General features: G+C 49.2%; 1 protein-coding gene across 1 annotated transcript in view; it reads left to right on the top strand.

Moving 5' to 3' along the window:
- DYNC1H1 (dynein cytoplasmic 1 heavy chain 1) overlaps nucleotides 1-21,715 on the top strand; it is a 2,031,190-nt gene that overhangs the window by 664,853 nt on the left and 1,344,622 nt on the right. The window contains exons 38-39 of the mRNA XM_069637760.1: nucleotides 9,697-9,930; nucleotides 10,018-10,224. Of these exons, the coding sequence (XP_069493861.1) occupies nucleotides 9,697-9,930; nucleotides 10,018-10,224 (441 nt within the window). The remainder of the gene's footprint in view (nucleotides 1-9,696; nucleotides 9,931-10,017; nucleotides 10,225-21,715) is intronic.

Raw genomic sequence — 21,715 nt, 5'->3', positions numbered from 1 at the left:
TCCTTCAGAGGAAAGAATTCGCAATATACTACTGCAAATTCCGCAATATCTGTCCGGTCACCAAATAACGGTACGCAAAGCAATGCGTTTACTGGGCATGATGGTGTCATGTATTTACCTGGTCCCCCACGCGCGCCTGCACATGCGTCCCGTGCAGGAATGGTTGGCGAAACAGTGGTCTCAGGCAAGTGGTCAGTGGGACGAACTAGTGGTTGTTTTGCCAACACTAGTACAAAGCCTTCACTGGTGGACAGGAGAGAATCTTGCACAGGGAAAACCCTTTTACGATCCCGAAGTACAGGCGGTAGTCACTACCGATGCATGTCTGATGGGGTGGGGAGCTCACCATCTCCACCACACAGTTCAGGGTCTCTGGTCTCCCTCAGTGGCCAAGACCCACATCAACCTGCTAGAGCTTCTGGCAGTATTAAGAGCGCTTCAAGCGTTCGAGCCCCACCTACTAAACCTGTCAGTGCAGATCCGGACAGACAGCACAACAGCCATGTTCTACCTGAACAAGCAAGGAGGGACTCGTTCGCCAAATCTGTCCAAGCTTGCCCAGAAAATCTGGATATGGGCACTCAGACGGAACATCTTCCTGTCATCACAACATGTTCCAGGGGAGCTCAATTCCCTAGCGGATGCTCTGAGCAGAGACTCCCTCCAGGAACACGAATGGGTTCTACACAGAGAGGTCGTAGAAAATATCTTCTCTCAGTGGGGTTTCCCCACTATAGACTTATTCGCCACAAGCGAAAACAAACAATGCCCAGGATTTGCATCCAGGTTCCCCCAACCAGACTCCCAAGGGAACGCCCTGTGGATGAACTGGTCAGGGATGTTTGCCTACGCTTTTGCACCAACTCCTCATCAGGAAGGTGGTGAACAAGATGAACAGAGAGTCGATGACGCTCGTCCTAGTTGCTCCCATGTGGGAAAGACAACCGTGGTTCCCACACCTACGCAGGATGGCGGTGTGCGAGCCCATCAAACTTCCAGCCTGGTACAACCTACTGTCCCAGCACCAAGGTCAAACAGTGCATCAGCAACCCAACTCAATGAACCTGGCAGCATGGCTCCTGAGGTCATAGAGTTTGGACATCTCAATTTACCACAGAGGTGTATGGACATCCTAAAGGAATCTAGGAAACCAAACACAAGACACTGTTACTTTGACAAGTGGAAGAGATTTGTTATCTGGTGCCAGAGTAGACAAATCAACCCAGTTGATTGCACTCCTTCCACTATTGTTACATGCATGCTCCACCTGCTAGACGCAGGATTGGTTTTTAACTCACTGAAAGTACACCTGGCAGCCCTGTCGGCATACACCACTTCCCATAACAAGGTCTCGTGGTGGAACGTACCAGTAGTTAAAGCCTTCATGGAAGGAGTAAAGAGACTTCACCCTTCTATTTCAAACCCACCACCAGGGTGGGACCTTAATGTGGTGCTATCTAAGCTCATGGGACCTCCTTTCGAGCCCATGCATAAAAGCAGTCTCAAACACCTGACTTATAAAACGGCCTTCTTAGTAGCTATTACTTCTATAAGAAGGGTCAGTGAAATTCAGGCTCTGTCAGTGCAGGATCCCTTCTTTACTGTCCATAAAGACAAACTGGTTTTACGCACACACCCTAGGTTCTCACCTAAGTTTATATCTAAATTCCACGTAAACCAGTCCATCAAGCTAAGACCAGACCGCTAAGAAAAACAGATCAACTGTTTGTCTCCGTAGCTACAGGCAGAGAGGGGGGATCGCGTCTCTAAAGGTGCCATCTCGAAGTGGATTATTAACTGTATCCAGCTGTGTTACTCACTCTCTGAAAGAACTCTGCCTTTCACGCCAAGAGCCCACTCTACTAGAGGCATTGGGGCCACTCTGGCTTCCATTGCAAATGTACCCCTTGACACCATTTGCAAAGCAGCTACTTGGAGCTCTATTCACACTTTTACTCAGCATTACTGCATTGACACCCATTCCAAGGCAGATACACAAGTGGGACAAGACACTTATTTGCTCATGACCCTTCTCACATCCCACCTCCTTCAGGTACTGCTCGCTAATCTATGCACAGCATGTGATCTAAGCAGATTCCACAAGCCTCAGAAGGGATACATTACTCACCGTAATCGTATTTCTGATGCTTGTATCTGCTTAGATTCACATGCGACCCACCCTTCCTCCCCTCTGAGAAAAGGCGCATGGTTGCTTGTAGTCTTACCTTCTATCTATCTGCTTGGATTATCTGTACTCGCGCTACTCCTCATGCTACCTCATGTCAGAAAAAATACAATCTGAGGATCCTAGACGCGTGAGGGATCTTGGGTACAGTGGACGTCACACTAGGGATAGTATGACTGGCACGCCCTGTGTCGACGCCCATTTTCGAGTTTCGAAAAATAAACTGTAATACTCCGCAGCTTCCACTAGTTGTCGGCCTATGCACAGCATGTGAATCTAAGCAGATACAAGCATCACAAATACGATTACGGTGAGTAATGTATCCCATATAATAAGTTGTCTTCTAGTGAAATGTTTTCTAAATGACTGTGTAATAAATTAACAAGTGTTTTTTACCAAGAAACCTTGAGTATAAGTGTCTACTTGAACCACTGTGATTGAAAGTCCTCTGTGTAACTACTTGTACTGCTCACATTCACTCTTGAGATAATCTTGGCTGCTCAGCTCGCTACCAACACAATGTGTGGTACAAACTTATTTCAAAGGTTGGTCTTGCTTATACCTGTATTCCTAATTGTGTGTGGTGGTCCCAGACGGTACTGCATGCAATTCTGCCTAACAACTCTCTCTAAGGTCTTATTAGAAAAATCTTCCCCCTTCTCGGCAGCCCTTCCATCCGCCTGACTGTTCAGCTTCCTCTCTATGGACTAGGGAAAGGTTTGAGAACTATATGGACACAATTTCCCAGGTCATTGACTTTTCAGACCGATACACTATACCCACGAGACTTAGGGAAGTGGACTCTGGCCCCATCCCCTCCAAATTGCAGAAACTCCCTACCTCTGCCCAGGGACAACAAGAAGAAATCTTGCATGCCCCAGATGACCCAACCCAGGAGGATTCTTATGAAGGGCTTAACCCCTTTGATAAAAACCCAACTGATCAGGAACCAGACTGGGATCAGGTGGAGGACCAGGGTCTTTGGCTTACACCGACACATACCGCACACCCGGACGTCATCCTTCTGGATCACTTTTCTACTCCTCCACAAAGAGTGGTCACCTATTGACGACCAGATGTTCAACTCCATTTTAAAAAGAGCAGCCAACCATTTTAAAATTGCAACGCGCAAAGCCGCTCCAGACTCAGACTTTGTGGAGGATATCCACAAGGAAAAGGCTCCAACTAGCCAAGCCATTCCTTTACTGAATTCTATAAAGAAGTACCTAGGCCCTTCACTGTCCCCGCCTCTCACGCAGGAAGTTAACCCCCGGGTTGAGAAATTATTTCGCCCATCACCCTCTGACCCCCCCTCTACTTCAGGGGTCATGCCACACCAGTCTCCTTGGTCGTTACGACTTACTCTGAAGAGGGCGGGGGTACCTCTATTCTCAGCAGAATCTCCTCTGGACAAAGACTGCAAGAAGCTGTACGCCCTGGGTAAGCGGGTCACCGCCTCTGCGGCCTACTCCACAAGGACCGCAAATAACACCACTCTCCTGGCAAGTTAGCAATGCCCAGTAGGGCCTAGTGGAGGATGTCTTCAGGATGTACCTGAGCCCACCCGATCACGCCTCCTGACGGTCCTGCTGAAGGCAGACAAGTAACCCAAAACATACCGAAGAACACACTGGACTCCGCTGAGACCGCCGGATGCACCCTCGCTCAGGGTACCTTGCTTGAGACATGCCTGGTTAAACTCCCTTTTCAATCCCGAAACTCAGGCTTCTCTAACAAGCCAGTGGATGATTCCAACTTTTTTGGGAAGGGGGTTGACAGTGCCCTAGAGACGGCAAAGAAAGAACACAAGACTTAGCCAGATTATGGCTAAACCCTTTCACCAACGGGGAGGCACTAGCGCTCGCCAGTCCTTTTTGTGGCCAATACTTCTCCCACTCGCCCCAGGGGCAATACGGCTCAGGAAATAACTCCTGGTCCCCTGGTCAAGGCTCCTCTGGTAACTTCCAATACCAGCATGGAGGCTCTCGTAGGCGCAAGGGTAGAGGCAGAACTCTACTCCCAGAGGCTTCCCAGCCGCCAACTCAAAGTGACTTGTTGGTTCAGGTCCCCTCCCACGCTTACCTTGTCGGGGGTCGCCTGTCTTCATTCATCCACGCCTGGGGTGGGGGATCCCATCAGATCAGTGGGTACTAAAGACGGTTGCCCACAAATATTGTATCGAGTTTCTCCGACTACCTTGCTACAACCCACGAGAAGCAGGCGCTTGTCGCCAGAGCACCTGCACATCCTGCTCGAAGTTCAGCTCCTGCTGGAACAGAGCGCCATCGAAGTTGTCCCCCTTTTGCAGGTAAACGAGGGTATTTATTAAGTGTACTACTTTGTACCCAAAAAATATCTCACCATGTGCCCTGTGTTAGACCTGCGCCCTGCAGTATGTCAAACCTCAAAAATTCAGGACGACAACACTTCAGGTGGTAATCCCACTGCTGCAGTAGGGAGATTACATGGCCACATTCGACATGTAAGATGCATAATTTCATATTTCAATGTTGCCCGCGCACAGAGTACCTCCGGTTCATGATGGAGGACAACCACTATCAGTTCAAGGATCTCCCCTTCGGCATTGCCTCATTCCCAAGGGTGTCACAAAGGTACTGGGGGTAGTAGCAGCTTACCTGTTCAGGCAGTCCATCCAAATCTATCCCTACATCGACGACTAGCTCATAACGGGATTAATACGAAACGTGCCAAACAAAAACCCTGATGACAGTAAATCTTTTTTCAGCCTAGGATTCTCGATCAACGAGAAAAAATCCAGCCAAAAGCCAAACCAGGTCAAAACGTTTCTGAGGGCTCTAATTCAGACAAAAGACGGGCTGGTTTTTCCCTCCAACGAGAGGGTTCAAAACATGCTGTTCCAGATCCCTCACTATGTAGCCAGTCACCAGCTGACTGTACGCAAAGCCATGCGACTGATGGGGATGATGTCTTCCTGTGTCTGACTAGTTCCTCACGCTCATCTGCGCATGCGCCCCATGCCAGAGTGGCTCTCGAGCCAATGGTGTCGGGCCAGTGGGACGATCTAGTGGTTGTTTCGGCAGCCCTATTCCAGTCTCTACAGTAGTGGTCAAGGGAAAAACCTTCTGCAGGGGAAAACCTTCACCAACCCTGCAGTGGAAGCCACTCTCACCACAGACTCATCTGACTGGATGGGGACCTCACCACCTTCACCAGACGGCACACAGCATGTGGTCTCCAGCAGTAGCATCTGATAACATCAACCTGTTGGAACTGCTAGCGATGTTCAAGGCCCTGAAGGCCTTCCAGACACACCTCCAGGGTAAAACAGTACTAGTCCTCATGGACAGTACTACGGCCATGTACTACTTCAACAAACAAGGGGGCATTCACTCTGGGGCTGTCCAAACTGCCCCAGAACATCTGGAAGTGGGCACTCAAATACAACATGTTCCTCCTTTCACAACATGTTCCAGGGGAACTCAATCTTCTGGCAGATGTACTCAGCAGAGACTTCCCCCCCCCTACCAGTAGAGCACGAGTGGCGGCTACAGAAGGACATTTTACTCAACGTCTTCACAGAATGGGGCTTCCCAGAGATGGACTTATTTGCCACTCCGGAGACTGCCTTGTTAGGCAAGATTGTATGCCGTACCCTTTGGGTGCACTACAACAACCCTGACCACCTGGCAATAGGAACCCAACCTTTGGTATAATTCTGTACTACACAGGTTGGTAGCGTGTTGAGCAGCCAGGCTTATCTCAAGAGGGTTCAATGTGAGCTGTAGGGGAGTTGCACAGAGATTCACTGTGACAAGTATTCAAATAAACTCTTAAACCCAAGGTTTCATGATTAAACAGTTATTAATTTATTTAACAGTTAGAGTAAGCCTTCTTCAGAAGGGGCAATATAATATTAACACACAAATACACTCGAAAAAACACACTCTTAATATTTCTAAATCAGTAAGTACCCTTTTGGGACATCACACAGACACTTCCTACACCCTCAGGTGACTTTAGTAACTAGGACACTGTGGACATTAATATACTAATGTTGGCATTTAGAATCAGACTTAAGAAGTTTGCCAAAGAGAGAGGTTATTATGACACAACAAGAGATCTTACAAATACTATCAAAGCAGTTAAGTACTTTTGTAAAACCCCCAATGCAAAGTTTATTAACCCCTTCCTGGAAGGAAGACCAAACACAAAGTCGGAGGGAAGAAGAGTCATTCAGGGAGCCAGGCTAGACTAAAGTCAATTGGGCAAAAGTCTAGGTGAGCTGAAGCACTTCTCAGAGGTAAGTAAAAAGTCTTGCACAATGTTTTAGAAGTCTTTGTAGAAAAGAAGAAATCAAAGTAGGGCCACAAGCTGGTTAGTCTTGTGAAGTAAAGAAGCTGTTAGCAACTCTAGAGCAACAAGACCGGTCTCAGCAGAGAACAAGTAAGGTTACACGTTAAGTTCTCTTAGACTGTACAGTACCTTTTGGTTAGAAGAAAAGGGCTTTGGCTAGCTTCTGTTCCTGTACAGCTCTGCAGATCCTGTATTTCTGGGCATCAGTCATGGGGACAAGAGGAAGGACGTCTGGACAACTCGTGCACTTCAACGGGATGGTCGGCGACAGAAAAACTTCTATTCAGTGGCACTTCGCGGTTTCAGCTCCTCGCGTTTAAGCAGACTATTGGCTGTTGAGATGAGCTTTCCTTGCATCTGGGGTCCAGCACTCTGTTGAGCTGGCTCAGGCTCGGTCAGTTCTGCTTCCTGGGAGTCCAGAGGATCTTCCTGGAGCTCTTGGCCAACTTAAAAGCAACAAGCTCTTGGCCAACTTAAAAGCAACACACAATCTAGTGCTCCTCTCCCCGGCTATTCTGTTCCAGCAGCAACTGCAGTGGAATTTCAACCAGCTCCGAGGATATATCCAGGTGGCTTACTTTGGAGTTGATTGGTCCCATCAACTCAAGGGGAGAAGTTGTCCTTACAGTGCTTCTCTAGTCGAAATGAGTTTCAGCACAGCAGCAAGGACTTCACCGAGCAAATCAATGGTCCAGGAGTTGCAGCAGGCATCTTCAAGTTCTTTTTCGGATTACTTTGTCCAGTGGCCGACTCTGCCTTCCAAGCCCAAACGCCTTGCCTTTTATGCAGGTTTCTCCTATTCATTCCAGCCTAGCTGTCAGTCACCCAGCACGGTGGCTGTCCTGGCTGGCCAGACAGCCAGCCGACCAATCACCTACGAGTGAATTTCTGTCTCCTAGGAGGCTAAGCACAGGGAGTTTCGGGCACCTCCCTTGCTTCCTGCCCCTGCCAGTCACCCTGGAACCAGAGGCGGGCTTCACTTGTGAATCCCGCCAAAGGCAAAGGGACCAATCCTGTTTTTTGCATACAGAGTAAATCTCAAGAAGGACCTTTCCACCAGCCATTCATTGAGGAAAGGGTAACACAAGTTACATGAGAAGCTAGACATCCCTCCAGCACCCTATTGTAAGATAATGTGCTGGGTCTAGAAAGTTACAATGCAAGTAAAGTCAATTTCATTTCACTGCTCTTGGAAACAGTAGTTTATCCAAGAGAAGGTATTTAAACCTTCGGGAAATCTGAAAGACTTCCCTGTGTCACTGCACTGAAGGTGCTATGTGACACAATGTAAAAGATGATGCCTGCGGAGTTTGTTAGACTCCACAACCAAAAGAAACAGTGTTAAAATCATATTAAAAAATACATGAGCGAGTGGGGAAAAAGGGTTTCACTCTCTCCCGGTTAAAAATTCAAGCCCTCAAAATCCAGCAAAGTTGCTTGGGGTCTCTTTAAGGTGGAGAGGAATTATCACATTTCTGAAATTTCTCCCTAACGCACACTGATGCTTACTTACACCCCACCCTCCCCCCCATCCCCTTACTCTGATTTTCCCAATGTCTTTGTGGATCCTCCGGGGGTTGCTGGGGTCTTATTCTTCCACTGTTGATTACACTTAGAGGTGCCCCGGATTTGCAGGTTCAGAAGATTCTTCCAGTCGGCAGAATCCATTGATGCAGGTCTCTCTTCACGAGATGGAGAAAGAGTTGCAGCAACTATCATTGTAGGCATCCGATTTCAGGTGCCCTTCCGGCCATGGTCACAGCATCTGGTCCTTGATTGGGGGTCAGTGAAGGTGGGAAGCTGAAATTGGGGGAAGGGTGACGACAGTGACTTGTGGTACAAGCTGGTGACCACCAAAATTCCAGACTTTCGCAACGTTTCTGGTGAAGTGGCGCATGAGAGCTGGTCAGTTCGCCGGGCAGTCCAGGGACAATTCCGAACGCTCTTGAACTGGATCCTTGAGTAGGCGTTGAGACGAGTTAAACTAGTCTAAAGGCGAAGCACCTCTCAAGGGTCTTTGGAGATCAGGAAGAGGAGCATGGCTTCACTGGGCTAGACACAGGAAGGAATGCTGGGGCATCTCCAGAGTCGTCTTTGGATTTTAGGTTGCTCTTCTTTCGATGGCTTCTTGGCTCCAAAGTAGATCTGAAGAATAGCTGCAGAAATTCTCCTCTTATCCAAAGTCTGAGCTGGAAGCAGCTCCAAGCTCACCAATGGTAAGGATCTGCTACTTTCAAACAGCCAGTGGTTTTCCAATCACAGACAACTACTGGTTTCACATTTGCCCCACATCTAGACTCTCTAGCACCAAGGGATGTTGACTGGGACCAGGCAGTACCAGCCCCAGCTCCCCCCATCGGCTTAAACACAAAGGCTCACTAGCCTGCAGCAGCTCTTCCAGGCAAGTGCATGACTTTGTGGGATTTCCTGACCTGAGAGGGCAGGAAGAAGGCCAAACTACACTACGGGCAAAGAACATTTCGCAAATCGCGTGACAGTCATCTTTGGGTGCTAGCCACATTTAATAGCCATTTATATAGCAGTGTATAATAAAATAAACTGTCAAAATTGTACTGCTGCCACCAGTTAGCCATAGGCATATATAAAAAGTGACCAAAAGCCCATAATAGTTAACGGGATACAAAGTATTCACATTGAACTACATTGTAAGGTGCTGTGTGCAAGATTTAAAATAAAAGAATGCAAAGTTTCTAATTACCGACAGTCTTCACTAGACAGAGAGGCACAGTAGATTTCCTTATAACGATGCACAGCAAGACAATGGAAGTGAAGCTGAAGGCTTTGCTACCCTTCAAAATGCCAGGACAGGTTAAAGAAATGAGCAAAAAGAAGGTTGTCCCATTGGAATAAATGGAGGGTAAACTGCAAAAGATATCTTTCCTAAAGAGCACTAGTGAGAAAGTTGGGTTTAGCTTAGAGGAACCATGCACACCTACTACAAGGATATCTTCCAAAGCCCCTCACCACAGGACGTCCGAAAAACATCCATACAGGAACTGATGAGTACCTTAAATGGTATATGGAGATCTTATGTCTATTTAATTAAGGGAGGGGACTTTTGAAAGAATGTTCTTTAATGCCTCTTTACTGCACCAGTGTTTATTTGCTCGCTGAACTGTACTTCTTCATACTAAGATGATGCTTTATTTTTGTAGGTTTCCATAACCGGAGAATGGATGCCGTGGCAGTCCAAAGTTCCTCAAATTGAAGTTGAGACGCACAAAGTTGCTGCTCCTGATGTCGTCGTACCAACATTGGACACAGTGCGGCATGAGGCATTGCTGTATACTTGGTTAGCAGAACACAAGCCCTTGGTTCTTTGTGGTCCACCAGGTTCTGGAAAGACAATGACACTGTTCAGTGCTCTCAGAGCTCTGCCTGACATGGAGGTAAGGAACTTGATTTTTGTATATTGTGAATACCCAAAGCAAGTTAAGTTTGTAGTTTATTGATGTTTTCTCTTTATCTCTTTTCAGGTTGTTGGATTGAACTTTTCTAGTGCAACTACACCTGAGTTACTTTTAAAGACATTTGACCACTACTGCGAGTATCGACGTACCCCAAATGGTGTTGTATTGGCTCCCGTGCAGTTGGGCAAGTGGCTGGTTCTGTTCTGTGATGAAATCAACTTACCTGATATGGATAAATATGGCACACAGAGAGTTATATCCTTCATTAGACAGGTTTGTTATTTTATTAGTATTTATTACATCATATGTATGATTTGTAACATGACATTTTATCACATTTCTTCATCCTAAGGGAGCTGCAATGGCTTCCCATCGAGCATTCTTTTTGACAGACCATCACCTAAAATGCAACCACCAATCACACACCTCCCTACGTTGTTGCAAAGCTCTGTAGCTCAGGTGGGTCACTCCTCCAGGAGCGAGGCCTAAAATACAAGGTCAAAATAAAAACGGCACAATAGTTGGTAGAACACGTCCACTGCCACCAGCCGTAACTAGGAGAATGTGTGTGACTAAAAAGTCATAGGAGTAGAGAGAAGGGGGATACTAGGTGTCCCTTTTGGCACCTGACGGTGGTGTATGCCAATCTCTCAAACGAAAAGATTTTTGGGAGCTATGTTAAGTGACTCTCTATCTGTCATGATGCCTACCTCCAAGGAGCCAGGTCCAACCCAGCAACCCCAGAGGCAGGCATCATTTCCCCCAGGGGAGTGCAAGCGGGCCCAAGCTGTGGCCCTTTGGACGCAGTCCTGGCGCCTTAGACGCCAGGCTCATGTTGGACCTCCGTCCTGGCACCTTAGGCGCCAGGCTCATAAAGCTAGACATATGTTCAAGTGTTTTACTGTGCACTTACCTGATGCAGACCATGCTGCCACATCCAGGCCCTCTTGAGGCCTGAATGGAACTACTTTACCTGTGGGACTACTTTCCACCCGGGTATGGTCGGGGAAGGATACATACCTGATCGGAGGAAGGATACACACTTGGAACTTCTTCCAAAGCTATTTAAACCACACCCGATCAGCAACTCACGCTTCGCGTTGTTCTGCTCCTCGCAGCTGGACGCTCACCGTGTCAGCTCCTGCATCTGGACTTCAGCCACACCTGTCAGCATCCTGGGTCACCTGCAAAGGGAGACAAGAAACCTACCAGCTAAATCTGCACCACGGAGACATCACACCGACGATCCTGAAAAGGAAAACATCATTTTTAAAAGCATTTCGTTACGATCGCTGCACTTCACTCACCTTTCCTGGGTGCCTCCATCTTCAGCAGCGATCATCCGGATACACAGCCACTTCCCAGAGCCTAGAGAAAAGGACAAGAATAAGAGGTGAGAGAAGGAAGGGAATAAGACTTACCTGTTGGGTCATTCCCATTTCATTTCGGGTCTTGCCGCTTCCAGGCATTTTCCGGACCCCGGCCCCTATGGGGAAAAAAGACAAAGACATTGAATGAGCGTATGCAAAGACAGTTCCCGAGCGCTCATCCAGAACTAGCCTGCCATTTACTGGAACTGCACGTTTCACTTCGGGTCGGCGCCATATCTCCGGCATTCCGAACCCCGGCCCCTAAGGGGAAAAAAGACATAAGCATTAGCGCTTGCTGCAAAAAGACAATGAACATTATTATTAAGCTTGGACTTTTGAACTTGCAACAGAACTTTTACAGAGCCTTACCTGAATAGTCAAGCTTACCTGAACTCCCATCAATCCTCAATCCGGTGAAGTAACTGGGTTTCAACGCGCCCCTGCATCAGAAGCAGGATGGAGAGCTCATCCTTCCTGACCCTAAGGTGAGACTTCACGGGGAATCGTGGAAGGGTATCGTGGAGGGTTGGAAGAGAGTGGGAGGCTTGAGCATAACTCACTCAGTAGGTAATACTCCCTTTTTACGCACAGGGGAATATTCCTGCGAGCCGGAGAAGCCAGAGTAGAGGGCCCTTCCTGTCCATCTTCAGAGTCCTGCGCTTCACCATTGAAGAAGCATCAGCACTCGAAGCCAGACCTGCGCCTCCGTGGGAATCAGGTGAGCGTTACACTATCCTTAAGAACTATAGTTACTTGAAGATAAAGAAAATGATCTTAAAGGAGGACCCTAAGGGGTCCCGAGCAACACTGCCTTAAGGAGCTGTGTTCTGCAGTAGTAAAAACACAGATGCCATTAAGAGCTATGGAGCAGACAGACTCCATAGTACCAGTACAATACAAAGAATGGAGTTCCTAAAGACAGAGCCCACAAGAATGAATGAGTGGAAAAAGGCCCCAGTCATTCAGGATTGAAAGAAAAAGGTCCAGAAGTCGAGCAAAAAGTGCTGGGGGTCTCACTAGGAAAGGGGATGAATCAGACCAATGATAAATATTCCCAAGACATGTTGCAAGATATACTTGTTACAGTGTTGGTCTAATTAAGTAATTCTGTTTCTGAATAACACTGTAAATTTTGACTAATAGGGTGTGCTGCCCTCGAATTACTTATTGTATTCTAAAAGTCTAACTACTCTGGTTTTACTGCCTAAGAATAGCCTAATACCATTCTGAATGTGTTACATTAGGTTCGACTCACCTTGAACTGCTTAATGATATTCTTTTTGTTTTTAAATACATTTATTTTCCCTCTGAGGGCTGTACAGGTTGCCATGGAGCTTCGCTGTACATGAAGCTCCCGATTGGCTGCCCCACTATTATTCAGACCATTTGCAAGCCGGCAGGCGAGAAAAACTGGCCCCTAGCAAATGCCCACAAGAAAGGCCCCTGTCTCAGCCTGTCTGAGCATGGAGGAGCTCCACCGCATACAATCTTTGAATGGCTTTGTGAGAGTCCTGGCATGTGGTAAGCTTCCATGAAGCAATATGCTCCTCCACTTTTCCTGGACAATAACCCTTCATCTTTTGGCTTCTTACTCTTCCTTCCTGGTCACCGACAGCTTATATCCCACCTCTAACAATATCAACACCACGTAACATACACCGAAAGCACCTATGTTGGAATGAAAAACGGATTCTAGCTGTTTTCACATCCATGCAGCCTTTTCGTTTTGTGCCTTAAGGGAGTGCCTTCAGGGGGGTGAGACCTTGCCTCCATGTTCTCTACCTACTAGTCTCTCACCTGCGCAGTCCTCGCTGTGCAACAGCCTCTTCAATGTTGCCCCTTACTCCGAGATTAGGCCAGACCAGTCCATGTACCCATACCAATTTGACTTACATACTGTCTGATGTAGCCCCCGTAACATGAGGTTAGGCCTTGCCAGTTTGTGTACACACACCCTCTTCCTCGTCTGTAACATGCGTATTCCTGCACTAATGTACCATGCACCTCTGTAACTAGCACCTAGATGCCTCAGGGTTTTGTGCGCTGAAATAAATAGTAAAATATGAAGAAAAAAAGTCACAATCCAATGCATCAACACATACAATCAAAATCCTGTAACTCACCCAATCCCACCCACCCCACTGCGAACTTGCATGGCACCATAGTACAGTACCAAACGTGGATCAAGTTACCAAATCTCACCCCCCCCCATACCCCCCTCTTTGAGACACCCAATGAATCTCATTTCCAGTGTCGGGGTATAGGGTTACTGGTTTCTGTTGTCGGTTTACTGCTCGATCTCCTTAGTAGCTATATAATAACAAAAAGGGGGCCAATAGCCCAGTGGTCTACTCTGTGTTGGTAGTGTGGAACCATATAGAGTTTCCTTCTGTTCGCAAATTGATATATAGGCTACCTGTTAGGCAAGATTGTATGCAGTACCCTGTGGGAGACTACACCAGCCTTTTCCTCTTGGCAATAGGTAACCCAGCCTTTGGTATAGGACTGTACTACACAAGTTGGTACTGTGACTAAGCAGTCAGGCTTATCTCATGAGGGGGTCAATGTGAGCTGTAGTGTTGCAACATAGAGTTTCACTCTGACAAGTATCTAAATAACACTTACTCTGAAGGTTTCTTGATTAAATAATTATTTAACAGTTTTAAAATAAGCCTTCTTTAGAAAGGAGCAAAATATGTAACACTTAAATATACTTCAAAATACACACACTCCGTTTCAGTAAATCATTAGGTACCCTTTGGGGATGGCCACTGTGGACATTGATAGATCACTGGCACATTTATAGCAATAATGAGGTTGGTGTCAAAAAGGAAAAGGTTAGTGAAGGAAACAATAGTTAACAAGTTTCTCAATTAGGTAAGCACTATTGAACCCCCCCCCCATGCAATGTAGATTAACCCTTTCCCAGCTATACAAGTTAAGAATGTTTGACTTTTTGGAGGGATAGTTCTCCAGCATGGGGTCTGGCATGGATTCAAATGCTCATGAATTTTTCACGTCGTCAGGCTGGGAATCCTTGGTAAAGAAAAAATCAATTTCACTTCTGAACTGGCTTTCTCCTAACAACCAATCACGGGTCTCTGGGTCATACTGCCGCCAGCCGATGACTGCCCGCCACCTAAGCCCCTCCTCTGGTAGCCATCTTCAGATTTTTACCACACGTTCGAGTGGTGGGAGTCATTGTGATTAGCTCTCGGGCTTTTTACTGCGTTTTGCGCTTTGTTCCAGAGTTTTACTCTATTTTTCGATCAGCCGAGCCTCAAGCTCCATCGACCCATCATCTGATTAACTGGGACCCGTTTTCGGATTTTCCAATGCCCCTCAAGGGCTGAATTTCATAGAGTTCAGGTTCCAGAAGATTCTTTGAGGCCTACTCTGCGTGGACATGGCAGACGAGAAGGAAGGCTCGATGCCTCTGTTCAGGATTTGCCCAGGATGTGGCCTACGGAACATTTACTTGGACGATGGGCATTCCCTATGCCTCTATTGCCTGCATTCGGACCAAATGCACGTGGAGGAAGACTCTGCGCTTTGCAAGGAGTTGGTCCCCCGCGCCTTACAGAGTGGCTACAGGCCAAGACCCCTGCTACGGGTGAGTCCCGGCAGCAGGCCTCCCCCAGCCACAAGAAGAAATCTGAGCTGTCCTCTAAGACCTTTGAGGGCGCTCCGGCAACGGGGGCCCAACATAAGGCTGAGCACTGTAAGTCCGTGGGCACCGGTAGTGCCAGAGTGAGTTCACTGTCTCCTGCACCTTCAACCACGAGCCAAAGCTCAGGTTCGGCGAAGAAGAGGAAGACGGACCACCCGGGCAAGCTTCTGGAGAAACCCTGGACGGACCAGGTGGATAAGGCCAAAGGGGAGCGGGGCGCTGACCCCCCCCCCCCCAAGGTGAAGGCCTCAAGTTCGAGCAAGGTCGTACAGGCCCAGATTCACCCAGTGAAGCCTTCCATTGAAGGAGTGGTGGTGTCCCTAGCGAAGGCCGCGGACGCAGATTTGCATGGTGTGGCCCCCCAAGGCAAGAGTTTCCCTGCCTGTCGGGAGGGAATCGTCGTTTCAACCCATAGAGAAGACACCGGAGAAGGCGATGCCCATCATCTCCCCGAAACAGTCTCCACTGGTTGAAAAGAGGGGAGGAGGAGCACGGTAGTCCCGCAGGGCATGGACATCTCCTCTGAAGAGGAGCTTTCTACCCTCCAGACCATTTTGGAAAATAAATTTGTCGAGGCCAAGGCCTACGGGAAGGATCCCGACGAGGGAGACGTCAAGAGTGGCAACAAGACCGACTAGGAGGAGCAGGGCGTGGAGGATTTGGCGAACGCTACACCACTGCCTCCATCACTTCCACTTCCGCCATCTCAGCAACCACCTCAACCCCCAGCGGACATCTTGGTGGACATACTGCAGGCACTTCAGACCTTTTGCTCGGAGATTCGGACGAGGATGTCTCTTCTGCCGACGGAAGACCCTACGGCACCTGAGGATTACGCAGCACCGGGGCCATCAGGCGCGCCCCCTGCCAAGAAGAGGAGAGTTCATCCTCCACCGCCTTGTCACCCTTCGCCCCCCCTCCACCGAGGGAGGATACGGACCCGGACATGGCGATGATGGGCACGGGCATGGACAACAGCGGATTTGGAGACCTCCCGTCTCTGCCACCCAGAGCCTCACCGCCCGACGAGATAGGCTTGTTCCATGCCATGATCTCAAAGGTCTCGGACCTCTTTCAACTGACTCCAGGGGAAAAGAAAGGGTTTCCTGTACCAACGCCACGAGGCGAAGAGGAAAACCGTGCTGTCAATCCCTCTATTGGATAACATCTGGGATGAGGGACTGTCCCTTATGAAGAAACCGTCCTATGCCCCGGCGAAGAGGGACCTGTATGAAAAGAAGTACAGGGTGCTGGCGGTCTCTGCACCCAAGTGCTTGAGGTCCCAGCCGTCCTTGGATTTGGTGGTCTCGGCGCGGCAAGGAAGAAATCTTCTGGCTCTTCTGTGTCAAAGACCTCCTCCCCAGCTGGACAGCGAGGGGAAGAAGCTATACTCCATGGGACGACGGGTCTTCACGTCAGCAGCGACTACCATCAAGACTGCCAACACCCTCGCCATCGTGGCGGGCTATGACAGGGAGCTCTGGTTTAAGATAGCTCTCCTCCTGGACTTTCTTTCCGATGACAAGAGAGCAGAAGCGTGGGAGATCCTGCAGGAGGGAGAGGTGGCATCGGACCATGCCATTTCAGTGGCCACGGACCTTGCGACATGGGATTCCGCCAAATGGGCAACAAGGTTTGCCTTCGTCGGCGAGGATGGTTGAAGGCCAACATCTTTCACCAAGAGGTGCAGTCGAGGGTATTGCACATGCCCTTCGACGGGGGATAATTTGTTTGGAAAGACCCTGGACGAGTCCCTTCAGGCCATCAAGGCGGATACCGATACGGTTCGTGCTTTGGGCCTGCTTCAACAGCGACGGCCGTCCTTTCGGACTTCCGGAGGGAAATCCCAAGGTTCCTTCATGGGCTTCGGCGGAAGCTGCTTGTACTACCGTCAACTGTCCCGCTCTTCGGTCCAGGGGACCTACAGGGGTCGCAGCAAGTCTGGATAAGGTCGGCGTTGTCGCCAAGGTCCCCAAGGCAGCACCTCCACAGCAAAGCAAGTTTGAACCGGCCGTGATGTCGGGCCCCCACCCACGCACCCCAGTGGGAGGCCGGCTGGTGAACTTCGTCAGCGTTTGGAAGTCCATCTCCACCGACCGGTGCTGGACGTCCATCTCCACCGACCGGTGCTGGACGCTCTGGCCCACGGACACACACTGGAATTCCAATGAACGTGTCCGCGCATACCACCCGTGGCCAGGCAGGAAAACCACGTCCCGATGCGGGTCATGCTGAAGGGCGCGATAGAGGTTACAGAGTTTACTCTCGGTACTTCCTCGTCAAAAAGAAGACGGGTGGTTGGAGGCCCATCCTAGACCTCTGCCGTCTGAACAAGTACATCAAATCCCAGAAGTTTCGGATGGTCACCCATCAGCACATGCTAGGACAGCTGGAAGAAGGGGATTTTCTATCGTCGCTGGACTTGGAGGATGCCTATTTTCACATCCCCATTCACAAGGGACACCGCAGGTTTCTGCGCTTCGTGGTTCAAAGGCAGCTTTACCATTTCAAGGCCCTCCCCTTCGGATTGAAGTGGGCGCCAAGGGTTTTCACCAAGTGCCTTGCTCCGGTGGCGGCATGGTTGCGTCTATGAGGGATCCACGTATAGCCTTACCTTGACGACTGGCTCATCTGAGCGAAATCGAGCGAGATCGCCGTCGAACACACAGCGAAGACCGTCCAGCTGCTCACGGAGCTGGGGTTCTTGGTGAACTATGCAAAGTCCTGCTTGGTGCCATCGCAAGACGCGCTGCTTCTGGGGTCACGGATCAACTCGGTGTCGTGCCTGGCATCCCCGTCGTAGGAGAGGATAGCGGCCATCCTGGGCAGGGTACAACGGCTGTTGACCCTGAAGATCCTCAGTCGGCTGTGCAGGCTGCGGATGCGGCCTCTGCAAGAGTTCCTCTGTGGCTGCTGCAAGAGTTCCTCGACGCCCGTTGGATTCAGGTATCAGTAAGCTTCGATGACAAGATCTCTCTCGACGAGAATTTCCGTCGAGCCATACGGTGGTGGGGAGTCCAAGCACATCTGTCGGCGGGCACAGACTTCAGATCCCACCCTATCAGGAGACGGTCCCGACGTATGCCTCCCTGGAAGGATGGGGCGCGCACACCAGAAGTCTCCATACAAGAGGCCGTGGCTGTCGGAGGAGAAGTCGTTGCATATCAACGTACTGGAGCTACGGGCAGTGTTTTGGGCTCTCAAGCCGTTCCTTCTGTCCCTCAAGGGCAAGGTGATACGGGTCTTCACGGACAACACCACCACTGTGTTCTACATCTGGAAACAGGGGGTCACCACCAGATCCCCAGCCTTCTCCAGAGAGGCTCAGGACCTATGGCACTGGGCTGTTGCCCAGGGGATGTTTCTCGTCCCGTTTCATCTGGCAGGAGTGAAGAACACCATCGCCGACACCCTCAGCAGGGAGCTTTGCTCTTGCCACGAGTGGGAGCTTCGGCAGGACCAAGTGTATCTTCTGTTCTGACGATGGAGCAATCCCCAAATTGATCTGTTTGCGACAGCGACGAACGGCAAGTGCCGGAGGTTAGCCAGCAGGTTTTCCCAGCCAGGGAGAATGGGGGATGCATTCTCATTCCCCTGGGACGGCATGTTTCTGTATGCGTTCCCTTCATTGCAGTTGCTGCTGCGACAAGTCCATCAACTCAGACGGTCCCGGTGCAGGATGATCCTCGTCGCAACGGAGTGGCCAAGACAGATATGGTACCCAGACCTCGTGGACTTGTCAGCGTCCCCTCCAGTCAAGCTTTCGGTGGCTGCAGATCTTCTCGCCAGAGAAGGAGGCGCGATCCTGCACCACGACCTAGGGTCACTGAACTTGCAGGCCTGGCTCCTGCAGCGCTTGAGTTTGGAGGATACGATATCCCGGCGGACTACAAGGAGGTGTTTGCCAAGGCCAGAGCTTTGTCTACACTGTAATGCTACAGACATAAATAGAAGAGTTGGCCAAGCAGTGCTGCACAACCTGTTCGCTTGAAGGTGAGCCTGGTGAGGAAGTAAGAGATGCTTAATGTTGAGCTTTGCCACCTCCCGTGGTTGTGCATGTGTGTAGTGCTATGTATTCTTTATTCACGAGCATGTGAATCCTTGCCAGACCCCATGCTGGAGAAGGAATAAGTTATTTACCTGTAACTGTTGTTCTTCAGCATGGGTCTGGCATGGATTCACATGCGAACCCTCCCGCCTACCCCTCTGCGGCTCTTCTCTTGGTCCTATTGCCACTTTACGGGCTACCAAATCTGAAGTTGGCTGCCAGAGGAGGGGCTTAGGTGGAGGGTAGTCATTGGCTGGGGGCAGTGATTGGTTGTTAGGAGAAAGACAGATCAGAAACAAAACTGATACTGATTTTTTCTTTACCAAGGATTCCCAGCCTGACGGGGAATATTCATGAGCAAGTGAATCCATGCCAGACCCATGCTGGAGAACAGTTACAGGTAAGTAACTTGTTTCTTAGTACACAAAGTCAGAGGTTAGAACAGTTTTCAGGGAGCCAGGACAGCCAATGTCACTTGAGCAAAGTCTAGGGGAGCTGAGGCACTTCTTGAAGGTAAGTAAAACGTCTTGCACAAAGTTTAGAGAGATTTTGTAGAAAATGAAATCACTGTTGTGCCACAAGCTAGGAGGCTTGTGAAAGGCAAAGCTGCAAGCAACTCTGTAAAAAGTAGCCAAAGCAAGTCTCAACTGACAGCAAGCAAGCTAGACAAGAGGTAAGTACCCCTTCGTTTACAGTACCTTAGGTGTAAAGAAATGTGTTCCAGCTGGCTTCTGTTCCTCTTTAGTATGGCAGATTCTGTTGTTCCTAGGCCTCAGTCGTGGGGACAAGAGGAAGGTCGTCTGGGGACTCCTGCACTACGATTCGAAGGTTGGTGGCAGCAATGGACAAAGTTCGTTCAGATCAGCATTACTTTGTGGTTTCAGCTTCTCGCGAACGGCACTACCGCAGTTCTCAAACACCTTCTGGCCTTGCTTCTGGGGTCCAGCACTCTGAGGTGGCTCACGCTTGGTTAGTCCTGCTTCATGGGAGTCCGGAGGATCCTCCTGGAGCTCGGGTCAGACTAAAAAAACGATGCACTCGATTCTGGTGTTCCTGTCCCCTGGCACTCGGTTCCTGCAGTAGCAATGGAAGTACATCCAGCAGAGATAGGGGTTCTAGTCGAGTTCATCATGGGGTCGATTGTACCTACCAACCCAAGGGGAGAAGTCTTCCTTTACATGGCTTCTATAGTCGAGGCAAATTTGCAGCTTCAGCACTCCAGCAGGGCTTCACCGGGCAAACCAACAGTCCTGGAGTTGCAGCAAGCTTCTCTTCCAAGTTCTTTTTCGGATTCTGTTGTCCAGTCGTCGACTCTGTCTTCCTTGCTAAAGACCTTGCCTTTTATACAGGTTTCTCCCATTCATATGCAGCCTAGCTGTCACACACACAGCAGGGTGGCTGTCACACTAGGCCAGCCAGCCAGCCAATCACCTTTGTGTGTATTCCTGTAACCAAGGGTATTAAGCACAGGAAGTTTTGGGAACCTCCCATGCTCCCTGCCATGTCAGACACGCTGGAGCCAGAGGCAGCCTTTATCAGTGAATCCCGCCAAAGACCAAACGGACAAAGGGACCAAACCTGGTTTGGCACACTGAGTAAATCTCAAGAAGAATCTTTCCAACAAGAAATGGCGAAAAAAAGATGACAGGGGCCATTTTGACAAAATGGGCACCCATGGGTGCTATACTGCAGCTGCGAACACAGCCCGTGGTAAAAACACATAATAGTAGGAAAATGTAAACCACTGCCACCAGCCATTAATTGTAGAAAGGTTAACATAAAAATGTTACATGAGAAACTAGACAAAGGGGATACAAAGTAACCCCTCCCGCACCCTATTGTAAGATAGTGTGTGCTGGGTCTAGAAAGTTACAAATGTAAGTAAAGTCAATTTCACTCTACTGCTCTGGGAAACAGTAGTTATCCCAGAGAAGGTGTTTAAACCTTAACAGAAATCCAAAGGACTTCTCTATGACACTGCACTGAGGGTGCTGTGTGTCACAATTGTAAAAAGATGAATCCTATGGAGTTTGTCAGACTCCCAAAACCAAAAGAAACCGAGTTCAAATTAAACAAAACTACATGATAGAATGAGAAAAAGGTCTTACTCCTACATCCCGTCCCCTTTCCTCCATACTTTTGGGACATTCCGTCCAGTGGGATGGGACCGGAGGACTTTTCTAAAAAAGCATCAAATTGGAAAAATGGGTCCTTCTTTTTAAGCGGGGTATCGTATGTGGCAGTAACGCCGCCCTCCTGAGCTTCAGTCATTTTCTCTGTGCGGTCGGGGCTGGACGCACTTGCATCACCGCGAAGAAATGTTTCTTCTTTCCCATTGTCCTTCTCACCTGCTCTGGTTCTGCGGTCGCGTAGTCCTCCGTCTATGCTGGATCATTTGGGATTTGTCTCTTGTTGCTCTTGCGAACTTCGCTTTGCTAGGGCGGATCCCCATTCTTTCTGTTTGGAGTGTCTGGGACCGGATCACCGTTGGGATTCGTGTTTCTACTGTGACTCCCTTTTGGTCCGGGCACTTCAGCGTCGCCTTCGTCGGTGGGAGGAGGTCTTCCAGCGAGTTCCTCCACCGCATTTTCAACTCTTCATTGACGAACAGAAGAGACGCCCAGTAAGTTCCTTACTTTCTAGGGCACCCAGGCCGGGGGACTCCTTCCCGGGGTC

The sequence above is a fragment of the Ambystoma mexicanum genome, chromosome 14 (genome assembly GCF_040938575.1).
Source record: "Ambystoma mexicanum isolate Mex_15411 chromosome 14, UKY_AmexF1_1, whole genome shotgun sequence".
NCBI classification, from domain to species: Eukaryota; Metazoa; Chordata; class Amphibia; order Caudata; family Ambystomatidae; genus Ambystoma; species Ambystoma mexicanum.
The sequence above is the reverse complement of the archived record's forward strand: the minus strand, read 5'-3'. Positions and strand labels throughout refer to the sequence as shown.